Source organism: Palaemon carinicauda, chromosome 17, assembly GCF_036898095.1.
Source record: "Palaemon carinicauda isolate YSFRI2023 chromosome 17, ASM3689809v2, whole genome shotgun sequence".
Lineage (NCBI taxonomy): Eukaryota > Metazoa > Arthropoda > Malacostraca > Decapoda > Palaemonidae > Palaemon > Palaemon carinicauda.
The window spans coordinates 47,921,854-47,946,853 of record NC_090741.1 but is presented as its reverse complement, the minus strand read 5'-3'; the positions used below and the strand labels follow the sequence as shown (position 1 = coordinate 47,946,853).

The window sequence follows — 25,000 nt, the reverse complement described above, 5'->3', positions numbered from 1 at the left end:
GAGGCAAAGAGGGCAGCTGACCTGAGGTGGGGTCAGGGACTGGGTCAGTCATATGAAGAGAATAAGAAGAAGTTTTGGAAAGAAGTGAAGAGAGTAAGGAAGGCCGGCGCAAGAATTGAAGAGACAGTGAAAGATGGAAATGGAAGGTTGTTAAAAGGAGAGGAGGCAAGGAAAAGGTGGGCGGAATATTTTGAAAGTTTGCTGAATGTTGAGGATGATAGGGAGGCAGATATAATTGCTGTTCCAGGTGTTGAGGTGCCAGTGATGGGAGATGAGAATGAGAGAGAGATTACAATAGAGGAAGTGAGGAGAGCACTAGATGAAACGAGAGTAGGAAAAGCATCTGGTATGGATGGTGTGAAAGCTGAGATGTTGAAGGAAGGGGGTGTGACTGTACTTGAATGGTTGGTGAGATTGTTTAATGTGTGTTTTGTGTTGTCAATGGTACCAGTAGATTGGGTCTGTGCATGTATTGTACCACTATATAAGGGTAAGGGAGATGTGCATGAGTGTTGTAATTCAAGAGGTATTAGTTTGTTGAGTGTAGTTGGAAAAGTGTATGGTAGAGTACTGATTAATAGGATTAAGGATAAAACAGAAAATGCAATCTTGGAAGTACAGGGTGGTTTTAGAAGAGGTAGGGGTTGTATGAATCAGATTTTTACAGTTAGGCAGATATGCGAGAAATATTTAGCAAAAGGTAAGGAGGTGTATGTTGCGTTTATGGATCTGGAGAAAGCATATGATAGAGTTGATAGGGAAGCAATGTGGAATGTGATGAGGTTATATGGAGTTGGTGGAAGGTTGTTGCAAGCAGTGAAAAGTTTCTACAAAGGTAGTAAAGCATGTGTTAGAATAGGAAATGAAGTGAGCGATTGGTTTCCGGTAAGAGTGGGGCTGAGACAGGGATGTGTGATGTCGCCGTGGTTGTTTAACTTGTATGTTGATGGAGTGGTGAGAGAGGTGAATGCTCGAGTGCTTGGACGAGGATTAAAACTGGTAGGCGAGAATGATCATGAATGGGAGGTAAATCAGTTGTTGTTTGCGGATGATACGGTACTGGTAGCAGACACAGAAGAGAAGCTTGACCGACTAGTGACAGAATTTGGAAGGGTGTGTGAGAGAAGGAAGTTGAGAGTTAATGTGGGTAAGAGTAAGGTTATGAGATGTACGAGAAGTGAAGGTGGTGCAAGGTTGAATGTCATGTTGAATGGAGAGTTACTTGAGGAGGTGGATCAGTTTAAGTACTTGGGGTCTGTTGTTGCAGCAAATGGTGGAGTGGAAGCAGATGTACGTCAGAGAGTCAATGAAGGTTGCAAAGTGTTGGGGGCAGTTAAGGGAGTAGTAAAAAATAGAGGGTTGGGCATGAATGTAAAGAGAGTTCTATATGAGAAAGTGATTGTACCAACTGTGATGTATGGATCGGAGTTGTGGGGAATGAAAGTGATGGAGAGACAGAAATTGAATGTGTTTGAGATGAAGTGTCTGAGGAGTATGGCTGGTGTATCTCGAGTTGATAGGGTTAGGAACGAAGTGGTGAGGGAGAGAACGGGTGTAAGAAATGAGTTAGCGGCTAGAGTGGATATGAATGTGTTGAGGTGGTTTGGCCATGTTGAGAGAATGGAAAATGGCTGTCTGCTAAAGAAGGTGATGAATGCAAGAGTTGATGGGAGAAGTACAAGAGGAAGGCCAAGGTTTGGGTGGATGGATGGTGTGAAGAAAGCTCTGGGTGATAGGAGGATAGATGTGAGAGAGGCAAGAGAGCGTGCTAGAAATAGGAATGAATGGCGAGCGATTGTGACGCAGTTCCGGTAGGCCCTGCTGCTTCCTCCGGTGCCTTAGATGACCGCGGAGGTAGCAGCAGTAGGGGACTCAGCAGTATGAAGCTTCATCTGTGGTGGAAATGTGGGAGGTTGGGCTGTGGCACCCTAGCAGTACCAGCTGAACTCGGCTGAGTCCCTGGTTAGGCTGGAGGAACGTAGAGAGTAGAGGTCCCCTTTTTTTGTTTTTGTTTCTTGTTGATGTTGGCTACCCCCCAAAATTGGGGGAAGTGCCTTTGGTATATGTATGTATGTATGTAAGATTCAGATAACATAGTTCTAGTAATATCAATTAACTACTCGCTAACAATTTATCTTTCAAGTCTGTAGAAGATATCCTTATGACTGATTATTTTACAGAGAATCTTGACCAGGGATCACCACGAAACCCACAAGTACAGTAGTAATGATAAATTGATAGTAATTAGGGACACTGCCCAAAGACAGGAAAAAACAGATAATTCAGCATGGTTTTGAGTCAAGAAATGATATGGAAAAAAAGTTAAATTAACCTATGTCAAGTGAAGTTGATTATAACATCAGAGAAAGTGGGAAACTCTTCTTCTCGCAAAAGGGAGTTCTATCAGTATAACTGGTTGTATATCCTTGGTTTTGTTTTTAAGCTGATTCGGTTTTTTTTTTTTTTTCCGAAGAATTTCCAAATTGATAGTAATTAGGGACACTGCCCAAAGATGGGAAAAAACAGATAATTCAGCATGGTTTTGAGTCATGAAATATGGAAAAAATTTTAAATTTTGTGGAATTGAAGATGTCTTTCTCTAAATGTTACCCAATTCACAAAAAGAACATTACAGCCTGTGATCCCACATATGGTGGGGCAATAGTAACCAAACCGAATGTGAAATGAACCACTAAGACACAAAACAATATAGGAATCTACTAAACAAGTTCTATTTGTCATTACCTTCCAATGGTGCAGGGACATCTTTCAGACACTGTGCTGGTGGAACTTTATCTATTATAAGCAGTCTTTTATAAAGTGATTATTTCTTGAATCCAGCAACAGCATTAGTGGATTAAATAAGTTGTATCCTTAACTAACAGAAGAAAATTACATCATCTCTGGAACCATTCAATTTCCTTCTCTTCCTCCTGCAACATAGTACAGTTTATAAATTCATTTCTACCAAACTCATCTACTGTACTTTTAAATACATATGTATTCTTTTTCATTCACAAAGATAATCTCATAGAAATCACAAATGCAAAATGGATGTAAACGGATTTCATGTGTTATTAAGTGTAACGATAAATAAGTTTTCCAGATTGTATTGATTTCTGAATAGAAAATAATTAACACTAAACTCATATGGTAGATTTTACAAAATCATAAAATATTTTTAAAAATTTTTATTCCAAATATACAAACCAACGGCATATTGTTTTTATTGAAGCAAATATGCTTGGCCAAATACAGCCGACCAAGAGCAGTATAATTGGCTGAAACAAGCAATGAGGTAGCTTTAGATCAAGCAGGGCCTTTTCCACATTCAGTGCACCTGAATTAATCCTCTCGGTTGTAATTAATCAAATTATTAACAAAAGAACTTTTTATAAAAACTGTTTTCCAACAATCTCTGTAACGGCTATTTTCCAGTGTGACTCATCATATGTTTCTGGAGGTTTTTTTTATTGACGTATGCTTTCGCGCATTCGCCGCATTTGTACGGTTTCTCTCCGGTATGAGTCTTCATGTGTCTTACGAGTCTACTTTTTGGATAAAATCCCTTCCCGCATTCGCCACATCTAAATGGCTCTTCCCCAGTGTGAATAATCATGTGACTTTGATAACAACTCTTATTCGAATAAGCCTTTCCGCACTCAATGCACTTGAAGCGTTTTTCTCCGGTATGACTGTTCATATGAAGAGTGAGGTCCCATTTCTGAGAATAGGCTTTGCCGCATTCAGTGCAGCTATAGGGCTTCTCTCCCGTGTGTATCTTCAAATGCTTCGCAAGATAACTTCCCACTGAAAATCCTTTACCGCAAATAGTACAGCTGAATGGTTTGTCTCCAGTGTGGGTAGCCATATGTCTTCTGAGATCAATCATCTGATAAAATGCTTTGCCACACCGACTGCAAAGACACAATGGGGTTTCTCGCTCTCCATTATGCATCTTCTTGTGATATCTGAGACCACTTTTACTTAAATATGATCTTGGACATTCACTGCACTTGAGTAGTTTCACTCCAGTGTGAATTTTTACATGGCACTCAAGATTGAATTTTTGGGCAAATTCTTTTCCGCATTCACTACAGCTAAACGGTTTCTCGTCAGTGTGGGTATGCATGTGGCTTACAAGATTGCTTTTCTTAATATATGCCCTCTCACACTCATATGGTTTCACTCCAGTGTGAATCCTCATATGATTTTCAAGATTTCTTTTCACAGAAAAGACCTTTCCACATTCGCTGCACATATAGGGCTTCTCACCAGAGTGAGTTTTTACATGTTTGTCGACGTAACTTTCCTGGGAAAATGCTTTCCCGCACAATTTGCCTTTAAAAGGCTTCTCCCCTGTGTGAATTCTCAAGTGCTTTGTGAGCCTATGTTTCTCAGAAAACCCTTTGCCACATTCATTACACCTAAACAGTTTTTCTCCGGTATGACCTAAAATATGGACTTTCAAGTGAGATTTCTTACCAAATTTTTTTCCGCAAGTTACACACTTCAGCGAATTCTTTCCAGTGCGAATTTTTACAACTGTCTTGAGTTCTTCCTGACCAAATGATTTTTCACTTCCACTACTCACTGTCTGCTCTTCTTTTATTGAAATCATCCCACAATTCTCTAGACTGTTTCTATTAGCTGAATCCATTATGCTTGAATATTTCACTTCCTCTCCTTCTTCATTATCCTCACCTATTTCTGACTCTTCACTGCTCTCATATATTTCTGGCTTTGTCTTAAATATCACCATTGGATCTGAAGGCCCAAGTACACCATTAATGGCCTCATTACAACCTATCCCTTCCTTCTCTTCACAACGGACTGGAGAAACTGATAAGGGATCTTCAGCCTCAGCACCATCCTCTACCAAACCCTCATCTTCATGACTGACTGGAGAAACTGATAAGTCATTTTCCATTTTAAAATCACTGCCAATAAAATCTCCCACATGATCAACAGATGTGACCGATGTAGCATCATCAGTTTCACATTTCACGTCAACAGATGTGACTGACGTTGCGTCATCAGTTTCACATTTCACGTCAACAGATGTGACTGACGTTGCGTCATCAGTTTCACATTTCACGTCAACAGATGTGACTGACGTTGCATCATCAGTTTCACATTTCACGTCAACAGGTGTGACCGATGTTGCGTCATCAGTTTCACATTTCACGTCAACAGATGTAACTGATGTTGCATCATCAGTTTCACATTTCACGTGGAATTCTGAGGGAAGTTCCAAATTCATTTTTGCCTTTTTTTCCTCAGATGTTGCAGTCTTTGCACAAATTTCTAGGCACTACTAAATCAGGCAATTTCATTGCTGTAGTTTGTACCCTGGAATACCATCAGTCAAAAGATTAATAACTTTTGCAACATCAACTAGTTTGTTTTCTCTTAAACAGTTCTAATTTTCTGACATAAGAGAGCCTCAATTTTAATGTTTTGTTCCAAATGAAAATCTATTAGTTTAAAACATTTCTACTGAGAGAAAAACAGCCACTTTTAACTTTTCTAAAACAATCTCACTCACAAATTTTATGTTCTTTTCCAGAATATATTAGCTTAAAAAATTCAAGAAAATGATGGCAATTCTTAATTCATCTAGACAATCTAATAAAAAAACAGAATCATATAAAAAATATTTAAATTGTACACTTTCCTCTCAATCAGAACATAATGCTAAAGACAACTGACAGGTAAATCTACTTCATTTAACAGCATGAAAAAAACCTAGATGTAATAAACATTTTACCAGCACTGACTGAGAATGAATCCATCTAACATATACATAACAAAGAAAGTCGAACAATAAATTCTATTTTCAATAAGCATCATAACCTGGACTGAATCTCATTTGGGAAAGTATTCAGATTCTGATACAATGAATCAATGTTTTCGTCAATTTAGTAACCCATCCTAAGTTACTTTTGAACTAAACAATAAAGGGATTTTGACGAAGGAAAAATCTATTTCTGGGGAGAGACCTGTGACGGCCGGTGAAAAGTCCTTCTTTTCTAATATAAATCTTCCGAATATACTAGAGAAAGATAAAAGCATGGAATGCAGAGGTTACAACCCTCGCGCGAGCACCTTGTTGGTGTCGTATATCTAATAAGGGCGTGTGTAAACCACTATTCACAGGCTGCCTTCCATTTAGATAATCCCTTCATCAAAGGGGAGGGCCGTGACAGGCCCTAGAGAGTACAGTTGGGCTACCCTACCGACACCTACTACTCGCGCTCTCCAGGTCATCCTTCTGTTTTGGACTTGCCCATTACAAAAAAAAAAAAAATTGAAGGTCCAGTTATACCCATATTCTTGATGAGTCAGACGACTTCCCTTGGAAGAGAAGTTCTGAAATAACAAAATGATACAGAATTAGGAATAGAGTTTTGTAAGATTAGCAAAATGTACAAGTTTCTAGTCCTTTATAAAACAATCCTTTTAAATTCAGGTGTAACAAGTGATACACCTAATAAAAACCAAGTACTAATAAAGCATTTTGATTATGTTATACTTATAATACATACATATATACATATACCAAGGCACTTCCCCCAATTTTGGGGGGTAGCCGACATCAACAAATGAAACAAAAACAAAAAGGGGACCTCTACTCTCTACGTTCCTCCCAGCCTAACAAGGGACTCAACCGAGATCAGCTGGTACTGCTAGGGTGCCACAGCCCACCCTCCCACATTATCCACCACAGATGAAGCTTCAAATATTGGGGATATAATCAAAATATTATGAGTACCTAAAAATTCATCAGATTTAAGGTACTTATGATTTCCTACACGCAAATATTTCACTAACTCTTGAAGTACGTACAATTACTGATAGCAATATTTGCCGGAATTGTACTTATGAATAAAAGGTTAAATGGGAAACCATCCCCTAAGGAAATTTTATCTAAAACAATAAAGACCTTGGAAGGCTGTCACCCAGATAATTAACACACTAAGGCAACGTGATGGAAAGGGACTACACCAGCTTCCTTCGTCCATTCCTATCACTAATGCTCTCAGGCAAAGTATCCCAGCCAATCGCAGTCTTTTTATACTGGGCAAGGGAACCCAGCTAGAACTATAGTTGCTTAATACTATTCTAGAGGTATGCTGTCTCACTTATTATGCATGGAGTCTAATATAAATAGGGGAAGCTATATTTCAATTTATTTGAATGCTACAAACATTAGGAATAAAAAATTATATTACAAAAAAGCTTCAGGCTGGGACAGGGAATATCTTCGGTAAGGAAGGAAGTGTATTGGAAAAGATTTAATAAGGTTTTGAAAAACAGATTTAATAAGAAAACTTAATCAAATAACCAGGTTTACAATACTCAGTAATAAAGGAACATTTCAATTCTCATAACTAAATTTATATTGTAAGAAAAAAACTAGTACAGTATCCCTCTTCACTTCAGGCCCACAATAACTATTTTAAAAAATGATAGGAAAACACCCCCCCCCCAAAAAAAAACCCCAAAAAACTGCCTACACATTGGACACTATTGAATACAGTGCAATGTCCCTAGGAACAGGTTATAGTATTTGGTCAGTCACACAAAGAAAACAATATAAACTACAAAAAATCCTCCATTGAAGTGAACACTGTACTGTAAATATTAAGCAAAGCCATTGCCTCATTTGATGGGCATAAAGTAGTCATTTCCACAAAAGTCTTTCTCTTGCGGTTGTTGAACGCTAAAAATTATCCAATGGTTTGATGATTGTAGAACTCATACAACCTCAATAAGTACAGTATTGTAAGGCCTTGCGGGAAACTTTTTTTCATTAAAGTGTCCACTGTACTCATATACCTAGCAACCCTCACAGTAAAAATTCTAAAACCTAAGATTATGAGGTTAGCCCTCACAGAAAAAGGAAGTAGGGTAAACTACACAAAACTCTGGTCGGATGAAAGGAGATTCCAGGTACTCCTAAGAAAGTAGTTTGTGGTAAGTTTCCGTGTTGGAACAACATCAGATTACAAGCTTGATATCTCTATGTCATGCCCCCTCGTGTTTCCCTTGTTGTCAGAACTGTACAGAGAAACCACAAACATTTTTTCTTCACTTTTCAAGTAATATTCATTTTATATCACAAATACATATAAATCAGCCTAAACTTGAGATACTCTGATTAGTAAACATGATGAGATTTCCAAGTATCCGACATAACGACAAATTCTACTCGTGGTGCATAGGAGTTCCACAACTTCAAGGCAGATTCTTTACATGGACTGATTACTAGATCTGCTTTTTTTAATGTCCTCACTCAGTCTTTCAAAAGCAGAGGGGAGTCCAAATCGCACTCTCCACCTATCTTTAATGAGCTTAAATATAGGTTTCATTCAATACTTTGCCTTACAATATGACAAATTCATAGACAATTTGTATTCTTCCTAACTATACAAACCTTAAATGCAGAAGGTCCGGAAACCATTCTGCGTGATGCCATAGCGGAGCTATGAGAGTCATTGATAGATTGACCGATATTCTGGTCTTGTGGAGTACCCTCCTCATCAGACAGAACGAGGGAAAGGCGTAAACGTCGATGTTGTCCCACCGTTGTTGGAAAACATCTTGCCAGAGAGCCTTGGAGTCTGGGACTGGGGAACAATACAGCAGGAGCCTGAAGTTCAGGGCCGTTGCGAAGAGGTCCAAAGTCGGAGAACCCCACAAAGTCAGGACTTTGTTGGCTACTAGATGATCCAAAGACCACTCGGTACTCACTATCTGAGATGCTCTGCTCAGGTTGTCAGCGAGCACATTTCTTTTGCCCAGAATGAAGCATGCCGATGGTGGTATCGAGTGGATTTCGGCCCATCTCAGTATCTCTACTGCTAGATGGGATTGCTCCTGCATAAAAGTACCTCCTTGTTTGTTGATGTAAACAACTACTATGGTGTTGTCGCTCATCACCACCACTGAGTGGCCCACCAGGAACTGTTGGAACTGTCGAAGGGCCAGAAAGACGGCCTTCATCTCTAGGAAGTTCTCTTCTGAATCTGACCAGAGGCCTGAGGTCGTGTGGTGCAGCACGTGCCCCCACCCCCACCACCACCTTTTTTGAAGCGTCTGAGAACAGCATCAAATCCGGGGGGAGGACGAGAAGGTCCACTCCGTTTTGTAAGTTCTCGTCTGTCACCCACCACTGGAGGTCTGTCAGTTCCGCTGATCCCAGGGGGATCCAGATGTCCGGGGAATCGCGAGTCTGATTTCACCGGGACTTGAGTTGCCACAGGAGGGATCTTATCCTGAGGCGACCATTGGAAACTAGATGGGCCAGTGATGAAAGGTGACCGAGGAGACGTAACCATGTTTGGGCTGGAAGTTCTTTTCGTCTAAGAAACGGTCTTGCGACCTTTCTCAGCCTTGTTATCCTGTCATCTGATGGGAAGGCTTTGTGGAGATTGGTGTCTATGATCATGCCTAAGTATACCAGTCTCTGTGTAGGAAGCAGAGAAGACTTCGAGATTTACCATGATCCCCAGATCCTGGCAGTCTCAGAAGTTTGTCTCAGTGTTGAAGACAGGTTGACACCGAGTCTGCTAGGATTAGCTGGTCCTCCAGATAACGGAGGAGACGGAGGCCAATCCTGTGTGCCCAAGATGACAATAGGGCAAACACTCTGGTGAAAACTTGGGGTGCTGTGGAAAGACCAAAGCACAGCACCTTAAACTGGTACTTTCTGTTGTCTAGGCTGAATCTTAAGTACTTCCTTGACGATAGATGGACTGGGATCTCGAAGTACGCGTCCTTTAGGTCCAGTGTACACATGAAGTTCTGAGGTCTTACTGCTAGTCTGACCATGTCTGCCGTCTTCATGCTGAACGGAGTTTGTTTGGCAAACTTATTAAGGGCTGAGAGGTCGATGACTGGTCTCCAGCCTCCAGACGCCTTTCTTACAAGAAAAAGTCGACTGAAGAAGCCTGGGGACCCGTCGGGGACCTCTTGGAGAGCGCCCTTCTTCAACAGGGTCTGGACTTCTGCCCGAAGGGCCTGCCCCCTTGCCGATCCCATTGCAAGGGAGTCTATTGACATTGGATTCCTGATCAGGGGAGGTAGAGATGTTGTGAACGGGATACCCTAGGCGGATCACGGAGATTGTCCAGGAATCGGCCAAGAGTTGCTTCCACCTGTCTGAGCAACTTTGTAGGCATCCCTCCACTGGTGGAAACGCAGGGGGAGTGCATATCCTAGCATTTGTGGCCTCGGCCGCTCCATCTAGGATTCTTTCCTCCCCTGGAGGACTTTTTGCCTTTCCTGTCCTTGACGAGGAAAGGGCTTATTAGACACCACTGTCTTCGCCGCTGGTTTCGTTGTCAAGGTCTTGTTTGGACCGGACTGCTGAGGTGCTGGAGGTTTATAGGGCTTGGTTATTAAAGCCCTATGGAAGAGGGAGTCTCGATAAGACTTCCTCCACCTCTCAGCAGCAAGTTCCTCGTCCTTAGGCTCAAACAGATGGGGCCCCTCCAGGGAGGAACGTCTGAGCCTATTTATCTTGACGCTTGGGACCTGTTGGTGGAACCTCTCAGACACTGCATCTCGATGTTTCAAGATAGTGTTTGCCCACAAGTTGAAAACTTGGTGGGCAAGAAACTCGATCGTGCAAGTGCCTGAGAGTAAAAAGGTCTCCATTGCCTTCCTGGAACGTACCTTGGAAAAATCCTCGGATCTTATCAGGATACCTAAGGTCCCTAACCAGATGTTCAGCCACAAAGTAAATTGCATCGCATACTTAGTGACCTTTTCCTGGTCAAGGACTTCGGCCGCCGAGAACGAGACCTGCCGGCTGGAGAGTCTCTCAAGAGGGACTCCCCTGGTTAGCTCTTCCAGTGAATGGTGAAGTAGAAGAGCTGAACTGGGTTCCTCCAGGATCTCAAAGTACCTCCTTTGCTGTACGCGAGGAGGTAGGAGGAGCTTGTTCGTAGAGCCAGCTCGGTTGGAGGAGGCAAACTCGGAGAGCTGTTGGGTGATCCTGTCCCTGGTACATTTCAACCCTTGAGACCAGGGCAAGGCTGCACTGGTCTTTGAGAGTTTCTGAGTGCCGAAGACGCGGTCTAAGACCGTGTCTTTGCCATCCCGAGGGAGTATCTCTGGGTCAGAAAACCCATTGAGGACCCTCATTAGAGTCAGAACCTGCCAGAATGCATGTTCTGATTCTTGTTGGTCTCCTCCTGATGTTGGACTCGCAGCGAAGTCTCCTTCTATCCCCAAAAGCTCTTCTTGGGGTGAGTCACGGACATTCCTGAGTGGCTGGCAGAGTATTGGAGTCTTTGGACTCCTTCCGAGGAAGGAGGTAAGACTCCAACATCAACGGCCTGAGTGTCATGTCCCTCCTGGTCTCAGATTGAGGGGAACTCTCCGCGTGAAGGGAGGTTTCCTCCAATGGTGCGATGGAAGAGTCTCTCTCCTCGCACGATTCCCTTGGTGAAGGATGGTCTTCATCCGACAGGGAGGGAGAGTATCCCTGGGGAGATACTGGAGGGACTAGCCTTGATGGTCTGCACAGAGTCAGCTTCACCCTCGGAGAAATGACCGCGTCGGAAACTCCTCTTTTCCTCTTCAAGGGGGTACAGGAAGCCATGGTTCTGTGTCTTGAGTCCAGAGCTATAGGTTGCTCTGATGAGCGGTTGGACAAGACGGGCTTGAATGCCTGTGTTACAGCTCTGACTTAGGCACTGAACCAAGGCTGCTGAATGATTGATGCACTGTCAGACAGACCCCTGAAGGGAAAGGGACCAAAGTTTCCCTACGAGGAGTCACTGTAATAGGTGGGTCCGCCTTAGAAGGCAGTTTAGGGATCCTGAACCCCTCTGCTTGTGCCCGTTTCCCTTCTCCCGCAGGGTGCGCTGGAATGCGTTTGCGGGAAGGGGAAAGAGGAGATGGTGACCGGGTGTAGATCCTGCGCCCCTGCTTGTTGGCGCGCATGCGCGGGAGAATATTGGCGTGCGTGCGCAGGTGAAAGCTGGTGCGTGGGCACATGTGCACGTCTCTGTGCGTGCGCGCAGGAGAGATTTGGCGCGCAGGTGAGAGCTGCATTGTACCTGCTGTCTCACCTATAGAGTGTTCGTGCGCAGGAGAATCATGGCGCGCAGGTGAGTACGGACGTGCGGAAGTGCGCTGGTGTGCAGTAGAGAATTGGCGCGCAGGCTGGCGCGCGGGAGATAATTGGCACACAGGAGAGTATTGGCCTACTAGTGGGCGCTGGCGCATAGGAGATTGTGGGCGACGTGTAAGCGCAGGTGTGCAAAAGATTGCTGATGCGCAGGTGTGCAAAAGATTGCTGATGCGCAGGTGTGCAAAAGATTGCTGATGCGCAGGAGAGCACTGACGCGCAGGAGATCGTAGGCGCGCAGGAGAGCGCAAGTGCGCTGCGGTATGCTGGCGCGTGGGCGACCCTGGGCGTGCGAGCGCAGGTGAATGTGGGCACGTGGGCGTGCAGGAGAGCGCTGACGTGCAGGAGAACGTTGGCGCGCAGGCGCATGATCTTGCTGCCTTCTATGAGGGCGAGCAGGTAAAGGGGCGCACCGAAGCGCTGTAGAGTGCTGACGAGCTGCTGGTGAGCGCTGAAGTTGTGTAGGTTGGCTAGCTACAGGGCGATGCCACGCAGCTGTGCACTTTGGTAGAGCTACAATAGGCTTTACCGGTGACAGGAACGGTGATGGCAGGTCGGCAGGTCTGGAGGATGAATGGTCAAAGTGCCCTTTGTAAGGGCGAGCATCCACCGAAGAGGATCACGAACGATCAGCAGAGAGGTCCAGGACCGAAGTCACAGGACTAGTTGCAGGAGTAGTGACGATCGATGGACGAAGGTCAGGTGACTGCAGCAGAGGCTCCTCTGCAGGGGACGGCTGCGACGATGATGAACCTAAGAGACGCCTCTTCACCGCTGGTGAAGGGAGACCTCTAAGGCGAAGTGGAAGGCGTGCTTTCCGACGAATGCGCCCTCTGGGGGCCATTGGATCAGCAATCTGACCGTGCCCCACAGCAGTCCTTCGAAGAGGAGTCTCTATAAGTGAACTCCCCCGAGGGGGAGAAACACTTGCAGTAGAGACAGACAAACTTAGTTTCCCCCTCAAAGGATATTCAGGAACGGGGGCAACTAACTCGGCAGCAACCACTGTAGAGTCTGGAGTGGCAGAGGAGCTGGATGATACCGCATGAGACACCACTGACACAATAACGTCAACAAGGGTCAGGGGATCTACCTCTGACGGCAACGATGATTGCTTAACAGAAGCACCCAGACGGATAAACTGTAGCAAAGCTTCCTTGGAGGGCGGGACCGTAAGCCCCAAGGAAGACCAAATCTGTAAAAAGGGGAGCTAGTGACAAGGCCTCACCCAAGGGGAGAGGTGGGGCTGCTTCGCTAGGGGAAGTAACATCATCTCTCGAGAACCAGGGTTGGCCCATATTAACTTATCTACGCTACTACTCGACGGTCTCTCGTAAGAGATCGAACGAGTAGGAGCTTCGGAGGAGGGTCGTAGAGACGGAAGAAGACGCCTTGGGTTATTCTTCCTTCAAAGAAACCTTCGAAGGAGAAACATCCTGCTTGGACTTCTTCTTCCGCCGTCGCGCAAACCTCTCCCACTGGGAGGAAGATCACTCCCCACACTCATTACACTTATTTACTCTATCACACCGTTAACCTCTGCATAAAGGACAAAGGGTGTGAGTACCAATCTCAACCGCCGACTTAAATGTCCCACAAGGGCGGCCGGAGAGTCCATGGCAGGTGCGCATAGTCGCAAAAGTCAACTTCACACATAAACACTAAGAAAAAAAAGAAAAAGCAAAAGTCATTGATGGCTGCCAATATTCGGCGAGGATGAAGAGCGACAATGTCCGTTCACCATCCGAGCCGAAAGCAAAAGCGAGCTCAATCACAGGTGTGTGAGGGGGGGGCAGTAGCAACCCTCTCCTACCCCCGCTAACTAGCGGTATGGGTAGTTAACCCTCATTAAAAATTAATGGCTCGTCATTTCAGCTACGCCAAAAGTAATACCCCTATTAAATAGCTTGGTTTGTATTAAAGTTATGGAACAAATCCGGCTTGGACTTCTTCCGCCGTCACCCAAACCTCTCCCACTGGGAGGAAGACCACTCCCTACACTCATTACCCATATTTATGCTATCACACCGTTGACCTCCGCATACAGGACAAAGGGTGTGAGGATCAGTCTCCACCGCCGACAAACTCATCCCACAAGGGCGGCTGGAGAGTCCAGGGCATGTGTGTATGGTCACAGAAGTAAACTTCCCAAACACACTAAGAGAAAAAGAAAAAGCAAAAGTCATTAATGGCTGCCAATATTCGGCGAGGATGAAGAGCGGCAACATCCGTTACCATCCGAACCAAAAGCAAAGTGAGCTCAATCCCATGTGTGTGTGTGTGTGGGGGGGGGGGGTAGCAAGCTACCCTACCCTACCCCCGCTAGCTGGCGGTATGGGTAGTTAACCCTCGTTAAAAATTAATGGCTTGTCATTTCAGCTACCCCGAAAGTACTGCCCCTATTAAATAGCGTGGTTTGTATTCCAGTTACGGAACAACTGTTATTCTCGTGAGGACTATTGGACAGCTGTCTGGAAATAAATATACTTCAAATCCTCCAAAAGCATAAAGTTTCTCTCTCTGATGGAAGACAATCTGGACTGCACCATTTCCATCTTGAATGTGATCTGTCGAACAAGCCGGTTTAGTAGAGAGACATCTATGACTGGCCTCCACCCTTTCGCTTGAAGAAAAGTCATCCACTACTTCCAGCACCTTCTTTGCAGTATAGTTTTCATCCCTACCAACAGGGCCAGAGATTTCTGTAGTCACAATGGGTACGACAGGAAAATATCAGTTCTGTGCATACCAAGAAGCTGATAGTCCTAGAAAAGAAGTAAGTAGCCATTCTGCAAGACACTTTCTACCAATGGCTGGGTATTGTGTTGCTCCCTTGTTACTTTAGCAGGCATGCATTCTGCTACTAGTGACACCTGGAGAAAGAGACAGTCCCTTTTCTTCTTCCCATTACCATTCTTCCTATTGAGCCTGAAAAGGGGCTCAAAAGGGCAGAGCATAGTCCAGTGTCCTCAGAGAGGAAAACCCACTGAACCTTCCTACTGTAGCAGAAAGAGAGACAGGAACAGGAAAAGTATTAACGTTTGTAGACGACTTGCCCATAACACCATCTACCGTCTTATCCAAGGTATGACTGGCAGGTCAATCACTTTGCAACCTTTCCAGTCCCCCCTCAGACCAGGCCAGACAAGAACATTCAAGGTTAGTCCTAGAGGTAAAAGTAGGAGTCACAGAAAGAATGTTATTCATGGAAGACACTTATAAAGTCCTCTTAGATCTCTTCCTTCAGTAACTGAACTTCTTTCACTGGGATAGAGATCAATTTACACAAAAAATGCACGCACAAAAATAATGAGAATCAAAGCTTATAGGAGCCACAAAGCATCAATACTGTACACTTTATAACATCATGAACATTTACATTGATCATAATTACAAGAAGAATTGGCATTCATCACTTTAATCACATTCATTGCCATTACCATGCAAGAGGTCTAATACATCAACCGTAGATCAAAATAGGAAAGGGTAATTCCTAAAACTTCCAATGGAAGCAGCCATGGCAAAGACAAGTAGCAGTGGAGATGCAGTACTACAGTATTAACCCTTTTACCCCCAAAGGACGTACTGGTACGTTTCACAAAAGCCATCCCTTTACCCCCATGGACGTACCGGTACGTCCTTGCAAAAAAATGCTATAAATTTTTTTTTTTCATATTTTTGATAATTTTTAGAGAAAATTCAGGCATTATCCAAGAGAATGAGACCAACCTGACCTCTCTATGACAAAAATTAAGGCGGTTAGAGCAATTTAAAAAAAATATACTGCAAAATGTGCTGGGACAAAAATTAACCCCTTGGGGGTTAAGGGTTGGAAATTTCCAAATAGCCTGGGGGTAAAAGGGTTAACAATGCAGTCAAATAACGGTGACTAGTGTAGTCATTGATGCTGAAATATTTATCCATACAAGACTTCAAATTTGGGCAAGTAAATCTTCTCCTCCGAATAATGAAATGTATTCTCGTAGTGAATGTTTGTTGATACGCTTATAAAGAACTCCAGTATTGTAACATATAATTCCTGTCTCGTGGAAGTTCTTATAAGCAGACAAAAAGACAGGTTATGCATCCTAAGTGGCAGTCAGTTACCTTGCACTTAGTTATACTTCTTTGATACCTTTACTTTGTGTAAAAAAAAAAAAAAAAAAAAAGAAAAAAAACCAACAACAACAACAACAACACAACAACAGACATTTTACATCCAAAAAAAAACAAAAAAAGAAAAAAAAAAAGAAAAAAAACAACAACAACGACAATAACAACAACAATAACAACAACAACAACAGCAACTGCACTCCAGACATTTTACATAAAAAAAAAAAAACAACAACAACAACAACTGCACTCCAGACATTTTACATCCCAATAGTCTGTTTAAAAAACTTATGCAACTTTTCTATAAAACAATCAGCTCTGTCAGATTCCCCTTAAAAGTATAAATACACAGTACTTATCTTTGTATTAATGATTAATTTCAATATACTCACCACAGAAATCATTATAAGACGCTCCCCAACTTACGAACGAGTTACAGTACGTTCCGAACGATTGTTCGTAAGGTGAATTCGTTCGTAAGTTGCTTCAGTGCTATATTTTGTATTCTAATTTACGTTTAAGGCCTATATAAGTACTGTATATTGAAGGTTTATATAAGTATGTTTAAGGCTTGTATAAATAACCTGTATTGGTTTGTACTGAAAAAAACATTTAATAAAATGGAGAGAATACGTACAGTACTGTACACTACTACGTATGTTAGAGAGAGAGAGAGAGAGAGAGAGAGAGAGAGAGAGAGAGAGAGAGAGAGAGAGAGAGAGACACACACACACACACAGTATGTACATGTATGTAATAAGATAAATAAAATGAAGTTTAACTTGCTTTTGGAAGATGTACTCGATGCTTAAGGAGATGATGGAGGAGGAGGAGGAGGAGGAGGAAGAGGAGGATTTTATATCATGAGAGGGTCTTCGTCGTCGCTGGAATGGGCTTCAAAAGTTACTTCCTCCTCCGTAACTTCAATGTAGGAAGAAGTTGAGGGTCGAGGAGAAGAAGATGAGGGTTGATGAGTATCTTCCTTGGAGGATTTACTAGAAACTGGCCGAAAGAAGCGATCTAACGACGATTGCAGAGTTTTCTTCTTTTTTTCATCATAAATGATGCGGTAGCACTGTATGGCATCATTCAATTGATTTGCAACCTTTGTGCAACGTTCAATATTTGGGTCTTGCTGCTCGAAGAGTGCGATGGCTTTATCTATGGGAGAAAACCCCTCAGCCAAGAGTTTCGTCTCGAATTTCTTCATGGGGACAGGCGTTTCTTCCTTCATGTTTGACATCCATATAACGGGGAGAGAGCTTTTTGTCACGTTCTTCAGGGCTCGAGGGTTAGCTGCCCGGTAAACTAGCAGCGGCTTTAGCTTGTAGCTCCCTTCAGCATTCGCCCCAAGCATTAAGGTTAGGCGGTCTTTAGCCGCTTTATATCCGGACATCGTCTTCTCCTCACGGCTAATGTAGGTCTTCTCTGGCATTTTCTTCCAAAAAAGACCCGTTTCGTCGACATTGAAGATCTGCTTAGCCGAATAGCCACCCTCCTCAATGATCTCTTTTAACACTTGGGGGAATCGCTCGGCAGCCTCTTTGTCCGCAGATGCTGCCTCTCCGGACACGGACACATGGTGGAGATTAGCCCTCTTCTTGAAACGGGAAAACCACCCGTGGCTGGCAGAAAACGTTTCTTCGGCAGCGCTTTCCCCAGCCTTAGCCTTGACATCCTCAAAGATAGATTTGGCCTTCTCCTGAATGAGCATAAGGCTCAGAGGAATACGCCGCTGCTGCTGATCCTCGAGCCAAATGGTGAGAAGTTTCTCCATCTCTTCTATGATTTTCCCTCTTTTTTTGCTAATAATTGTAGATTGCATCGGCACTGCACCTTTCACGTGTTCCATTATACGATCTTTCTGTTTATAAATGGTACCGACGGTCGAACGATTCAAGTTGTATGCCCGTGCAACGCTCACCATTTTCTCACCCGTATCAAGCTTCTTTATTATTGCCACTTTCGTTTCAAATGAAATGGCTTGCCTCTTCTTTGCACTACCACTCTCACTAGAAGCCTTTCGCTTTTCACCAACCATATTGAATAATGGATGCACGAGATATTTAATGATAAAAATTAAAAAAGTTCTTTGCGCACTGGAGATACGTTCACACACTTACGCACTGCAACAAACTGGGCAGAGGAAGATGGATGCTGGGTGAGATCTCACAGCGCCAAGCGTCGGTATTAGCGGCGGAAAGAAGCACTACTCGGAAAAAGGCGCGCAATACAAAATCTAACTTACAGCATCTCTTTCCGAACATTTTTCAACATACGCGCAGACATGTTCGTATGTACCGTTGTTCGTAACTCGAATGTTCGTAAGTAGGGGAGCGACTAATCTTCAAGACATGCTGCATATGATTCCTCGTTATTCTAGATGGCTACATAATCATCAAACTTGAAAATACAGTATTGCACAGCAATAATAAAAGGCCTTTGACTTGTACTCTGATGATATGATGAAGGCGAGTGCACAATACTACACACCTACAAAAGAAAACAAAAGATTTATTACAAATGCCATTAATTCTAGGTTAGGTTACATAAAATTAAGAATGACACTAATTGCAATCAATGCTTTAAATTTCCTTCCTAAAAATTTACTTGCCAAGTAATATTGACTATTAACTAAAGGAAAGTTCTTTGGCTATATAATACAGTACAGTCAGATCTTAGCATTTGCTTGGGTTAGGTAGCAGACACGAGAGAATCCTCAACTGCAGTAACTGGTGCCTCTGTCATGACATTTCCAGACTCCCTATTTCCTGATATAGAAATAAACTTGAAAGAAAACACAATGAAACATTATGAATTTTAAATTACGCCAATTACGGGAAAGCATTCACGGTTTTATTACAGCATCTTGCTAAACGAAACAAAAGGCCATTATACAAGGGCTTGAACATTTCCTTACATAACCATATCAGTCTCAACTTACTACTCCCAGTTATATGCCTGAGTAGTAGGCTGTACTCCATTTTACCCTATACAACTTAATGCTTTCATGCATTTTCAGTAAAAGTCCATTCTAAACTATAAAAAGAGTGAATGCACCTTAACTGGAGACATAAAAGCATCTAGTTACAGTCCTGACCATCCCATGGGTGGTGAAACGTATCCTTGGGGTCTAGAAATGAACAGGAAATTGTGAGCATCAATTTTAGCTAGGTGGAAAGCAGGTCAATCACACGTGATCCACAGAGCATGAAAAGCCTTTCCACACTGCAAGAATTCAGGGACACCTCTGTCCCCACAACTTGGCCCTGACAACCGAGCTGATTAGCTGGGACATTTCTCCTCCATAGAGTGTACCTCGCTGTTAACTCCAATGCATGGCAAACTGCTCTGATGTGCACCTGTATAATCAATTGGTATCTGGGCCAGGGCAACTGAGCCTCCTTGCTTGTTGAAGTAAGCCGTTAAAGTTACGCTGTTGTTCATCATTTCCGAGTGACTTCATTTTTACCTTGAAATGCATGTGGGGCATTCAAACAAACTGTCCTGGGCCAGTATAGGAATTGTCTGAAGATAGTGGGCTATCGGGTATCATATAATACAGCTACCCCTGTCAGTATAGGGGTTGCCTGTAGAATAAGCAGTATCAGCTATCACTAAACAAGTCCCCTTGAACAGTTTAGGGGTTGTCTATAGATGGAAGATATCGGGTATCTCAAAAATACACCCACTAGACTGCCATATCCCTACCTTACCCTAAGAATATGTCACAACCCTTGATCTTATGGTTTTATCATAGCTACGGACGAAAATGCTTATTCTACTAAAAACAGGTATTTCCTCAAGAAAAACATCTGTTTTCTTCGAAAAAGACCCTTATTTTCACTGCAAATGAAGACTTAATTATCTAAAAAACAATAATCAATCGGGTTAATGGCGCAGCTCAGCATGTACCAATTACCAGTACATAAAAGCTTGATGTTTGTCTTCGCGAGCAAAGTGACCACACGTTGGAGCAAAGACTATTAGATTTCTGAAATATATCCCTGTTCTTAGATAGTCTAACAGATTTTTGGTATATTTGCTGTTGAAATGAAGGTCAAATTCACTGAAAGCCCATCATTTACTACAGGAAGAACTATTTTTAGTTCAAAATATTGTTCCGTCCATAACTATAATTTTACTGTTTTTGCTTCCAAACTAGCCTTACTCCTGTCAAGGTAAACATATTTCGTAAATCGTAAAACCAACAGTTTTATTGTAGTGTATTACAGGGCAATGTAACACCCTGTAATACAATACAAATTTACCAAACCAACTTCATAATTTTGTATTTTAAAGATAAAGCAGCATTTACCCCACAAATAGAATTTACTCGACAAGTAATAAGGAAGTTTATGTCTGTCCCAGCCAACTAAATACAACCATCAGTTGGATTGTAATGTTGCTCTGAAAACAATTGACTATGGGATACTAATCAGGGTGTACGTAAGATAGCATCCACCTGGGGGTGTATGTATGATAGCGGCCACCTGTAAGTATCATTATGTCTTAGAATAAGGCAGAGTAAGGGGGGTCGCAGGGGGGCGTTAGCCCCCATTAGATAAGTAGGTAAGGACACGGCTAGTAGGTTAGGTTAGGGGGGAAAGTTTAGGTTAGTTGATGTCCATCTTCAATGAACTTGTGAGGATCTGGCCGATGGTATACAAAGGCTCCACCACCTGTACGTATGATGACGGTGTGACGGTCTGAACGATCCCCCGGTCTCAGAATTCTCCTTAACATTGTATAATGGTTCTTTTCCGCCATTAGCTCGCTTCGCTCGCATGAAAATAAAACATCAAGCTCGTATGTACTGGCAAGCGGTAATGTTGAGCTGCGCACGCTAACATTACAGGAAAATAAAACATCAACCTCGTATGCACTGGAAAACGGTAATGTTCGCGCATGCGCAGATTATCAAGGAGAATCCTGAGACCGGGGGATCGTTCAGACCGTCACAACGGCAGTGTAAGGGGGGGCATTAGCGCCCCCCTCCCCCCGTTAGGTAAGCAGTCAAGGACACGGCTTGTAGGTTAGGTTAAGGAGGGAAGTTTACATTAGTTTGTGTCAATTTTTAATGCACCCGGGAGGAACTTCCCGAAGTTATACGAAGGCTCCTACTGATTCTGTACAAGGCTATAATAGTTAAGTCAGCAGAGACGAACCGTTCCTCACGCGTTCAGATGGTTACTGTTCGTAAATTGTTCGGTTTCATTGTAGTGTATTACAGGGCAATGTAACCTAGGAAATCAACTACTTTATCTTATAAACAAATTACGCTCTCTTCGAAAATAACACTCGTTCCCGTCGCAAATGAATAGTTTCAGAAATATATATACATCTACACCCTGTAATACAATACAAATTTACCCTTTTAAGTAGGTCTGAGCTAGTTAACCTGGCCTCCGATAGCCACTGGTTATTCCTAACATATATTAGAATAAGCCCTAAAATATATCAGAATTAGTCCTCTTACCTTGGAATAAAAGGAAACTGCATCAGATTGGTGAATATTTGTTTGTATAACAATTAATCGTAAAATGGTAATTTCGATGACACAGAAAAAAAGACAATGATGGGGTTTAAATTTGACTCCGCCAAAGAAGTTTGCGGGCACTCTATCACTCTGTGGATATGTGCAAAGCTTCTTAACTTACTCTTCTTATTGTAATTAATGCTTATTTTACCTGTACCCTAAATAAATTTCTAATGAAATTCTCAATCTTTACTTTTATCCCATTCTATCTTGAAATCAGATAGGATAACTCCTAGCTATTATCAGTTTTTGGCAACCTATTGAGGTCAGGTTGGACTTTTTAAGTTCTTATTTCAAAGGTATTACCATACTTATAAATGCGCCCAGATCCCTCCTAGGATTTTGCAACGTACCCTCACTTATTTTTAAGTTTCGTTAACTGTCATAATTTTGGGCATAAAAAATGTTAATTAGTATCTTCATCTTTGTACATGTCACACAAATTATCAGCATATTTCGCTGAAAATTGCTTTTAAATTGAGCATATATAATCTTTTCTTCACTACAAGAGATGCCTCATCCAGATTCATTTCTCTGATATAAGCTTGTGGGCCATTTCCTTCTTTAAATCTTAGTTTTTTCAATACTTTTCTTCAATAGTTTCTTCTATTTTTTGCATATTTTTTCTTTATTTCATTTTTCAATGCCCCCCCCCACAACTTCTTATTTCTTCAACTTTCATCCCATATTTACAACAGATTTCTTCTATACTCTCACTCCAGCACTTTCCATAATGGCTCAACTGATCCTCAACTTTCTCTCTTACTTGTCTTTTATATCCGAGTTTCTTATGTTATGGAAGGGCATTAATTTTCTATATTCTATTCTGCAGGACACCGGCCATATCCTGTTTCTGTAAATATGCCCCAACATGGAGTGCTTGTAGGTTGTTCTTACATATTCCTCATCCTATATTGAAGGTTTTCCAGATCTTTCATATCTCTATATCTCTTATTTCACCCCAGGTCTCCACATTAGTAAATATTGTTGGTACTACTACTCTTTCATATACACTCTTTTTCGCTTCCAATGCCATTTTTCCTACTTTTTCTCATATTTCCACATTTTCTTATTTCCTGGGTCATATGCAAATATCATGAAAAGGCATAATGGGGAACAAAAAGACAAGATTTCATAATATCTCTCCCCTTAATAGAAGACAGAAAATCATGGCTCCAAGTGATAAATTATGTGATTCACGAATTTTTATACACTACTTAATATACAGACAAAATGCTACATTAATGCACATCTGCAATGAGGTTATATTTCTTTATGCAATATCCCAATTTTGTACTGCTGCAGGCCACAGTTAGCCTTTAATTAGTTTTAAATTTTATATACACAAGACCATGGATTAGTCAGAAAAACTCCATATAATAAGATTTATTAGACATTAAATACATAAATCACATTTTTTCAAGAACATTGAGAGCCAAACCTTCTCCCCCACTATACTCTTGGAACTCTGAGGAGGCTTCAGTTTACCTTAAAAGATTTAGAAATCAGGCGAAGTATATCATCTCTCGCTTCAGTTTACCTTAAAAGATTTAGAAATCAGGCGAAGTATATCATCTCTCGCTTCAGTTTACCTTAAAAGATTTAGAAATCAGGCGAAGTATATCATCTCTCGCTTCAGTTTACCTTAAAAGATTGAGAAACCAGGCGAAGTAAATCATCTCTCGCTTCAGTTTACCTTAAAAGATTTAGAAATCAGGCGAAGTATATCATCTCTCGCTTCAGTTTACCTTAAAAGATTGAGAAACCAGGCAAAGTAAATCATCTCTCGCTTCAGTTTACCTTAATAGATTTAGAAACCAGGCGAAGTAAATCATCACTCGCTTCAGTTTACCTTAAAAGATTTAGAAACCAGGTGAAGTAAATCATCACTCGCTTCAGTTTACCTTAAAAGATTTTTAAACCAGGCGAAGTAAATCATCTCTCGCTTCAGTTTAAATCATATTTAGAAACCAGACTAAGTAAATCATCACTCGCCTCAGTTTACCTTAATAGATTCAGAAACCATGCTAAGTATATCATCACTCGCTTCAGTTTACCTTAAAAGATTTAGAAACCAAGCTTAGTAAATCATCACTCGCTTCAGTTTACCTTAATAGATTTAGAAACCAGGCAAAGTAAATCATCACTCGCTTCAGTTTACCTAAAAAGATTTAGAAACCGGGCAAAGTAAATAATCACCAGTCTGCAGCAAAACTGCACCTTCACCCGCATCACTAAGGATCTACTTTTATAATAAACATCTGGGAGACTTTCCCGGACTAAGTTCCCACTCAACCATTTAGATAATATATATATATATATATATATATATATATATATATATATATATATATATATATATATATATATATATATATACATATATATATATACATATATATATATGTATATATATATATATATATATATATATATATATATATATATATATATATATATATATATACATATATATCCAAAAAATTTTATCCCTTATTTTTTTCTTTTTTCTTTGCTGATCACTTAAACGACCAACAGTGATGTGATTTATGTCAAAACTTTGTCAATATATTTCATAACTGAATTTTAAAGGTTTAAGATATAAACACTAAATGCTACGAATTTTAAACTTTTATCATTTGTTAATAAATATTGATTTATGAATTCTTTGGCGAGTTTAGAATGAAATTGTTATCACTGCATTAATTAAAATCATTTAATGAAAACACCCCCCTTCTTTGATCATAGAATTGTATCAGAAGTTGTGACAACCATTTCCATTTTCAGTTATATTTACTCCTACATGTGTTTACAAGCTGCAGGATAACACGAAAAATTACGGAAATTATAGGTTAGCCCAACTGTGAGACCATATGTAAATCAGTCTTTCTTATTTCATTTGATTTCTCAAATTTTCTGTCAATTTATGGTACATGCTAAAGAGTAGTGAACCCAAAATCTGAATGTTCCTTTAAAGGAACACAATGAGGCCACATGTAGTGGACAGTAGACATTGCCTTTATTTTCATTTCTATTGGATTACCTTAGGACCATATAGCATACATGCTGTCGTTTCATATAATGCCCCTGATGCCCAACAAGAACTTGGTTATATAAGAAATAACCTAACCTGACAGTTACCCAAAGACCCTAAAGAATACTAGGTAGCCTTACCTAACCTAACCAAACCTAGGCTAGCTTAA

General features: G+C 41.6%; 3 protein-coding genes and 1 long non-coding RNA gene across 4 annotated transcripts in view; 1 reads left to right on the top strand and 3 right to left on the bottom strand.

The window, feature by feature from the left end:
- Positions 1–2,946, bottom strand: part of MCPH1 (Microcephalin) — a 137,548-nt gene extending 134,602 nt beyond the window's left edge. Inside the window, exon 1 of the mRNA XM_068390959.1 lies at positions 2,746–2,946. The gene's annotated coding sequence lies outside the window, so the exon portion shown is untranslated. The remainder of the gene's footprint in view (positions 1–2,745) is intronic.
- Positions 2,947–3,204: 258 nt separating this feature from the next.
- On the bottom strand, positions 3,205–21,874 carry LOC137656723 (zinc finger protein ZFP2-like). Its single transcript, XM_068390960.1, has 2 exons — positions 21,738–21,874; positions 3,205–6,372 (listed from the first exon to the last, which is right to left on the bottom strand). Exon 2 carries the CDS (start codon positions 5,261–5,263, stop codon positions 3,428–3,430), a length of 1,836 nt encoding a protein of 611 aa, XP_068247061.1. The 5' UTR covers positions 5,264–6,372; positions 21,738–21,874; the 3' UTR covers positions 3,205–3,427.
- LOC137656343 (tigger transposable element-derived protein 1-like) lies at positions 17,115–18,299 on the bottom strand. Its single transcript, XM_068390514.1, has one exon. It carries the CDS (start codon positions 18,297–18,299, stop codon positions 17,115–17,117), a length of 1,185 nt encoding a protein of 394 aa, XP_068246615.1.
- Positions 21,875–24,542: 2,668 nt separating the features above from the next.
- Positions 24,543–25,000, top strand: part of LOC137656730 (uncharacterized) — an 88,560-nt gene continuing 88,102 nt past the window's right edge. Inside the window, exon 1 of the long non-coding RNA XR_011047007.1 lies at positions 24,543–24,648. This is a non-coding gene — a long non-coding RNA (uncharacterized lncRNA). The remainder of the gene's footprint in view (positions 24,649–25,000) is intronic.

Bases quoted from the DNA above. Each gene is read 5' to 3' on its own strand.
- LOC137656343 (XM_068390514.1), bottom strand. From the start codon at position 18,299: ATGGTTGGTGAAAAGCGAAAGGCTTCTAGTGAGAGTGGTAGTGCAAAG.
- LOC137656723 (XM_068390960.1), bottom strand. From the start codon at position 5,263: ATGAATTTGGAACTTCCCTCAGAATTCCACGTGAAATGTGAAACTGAT.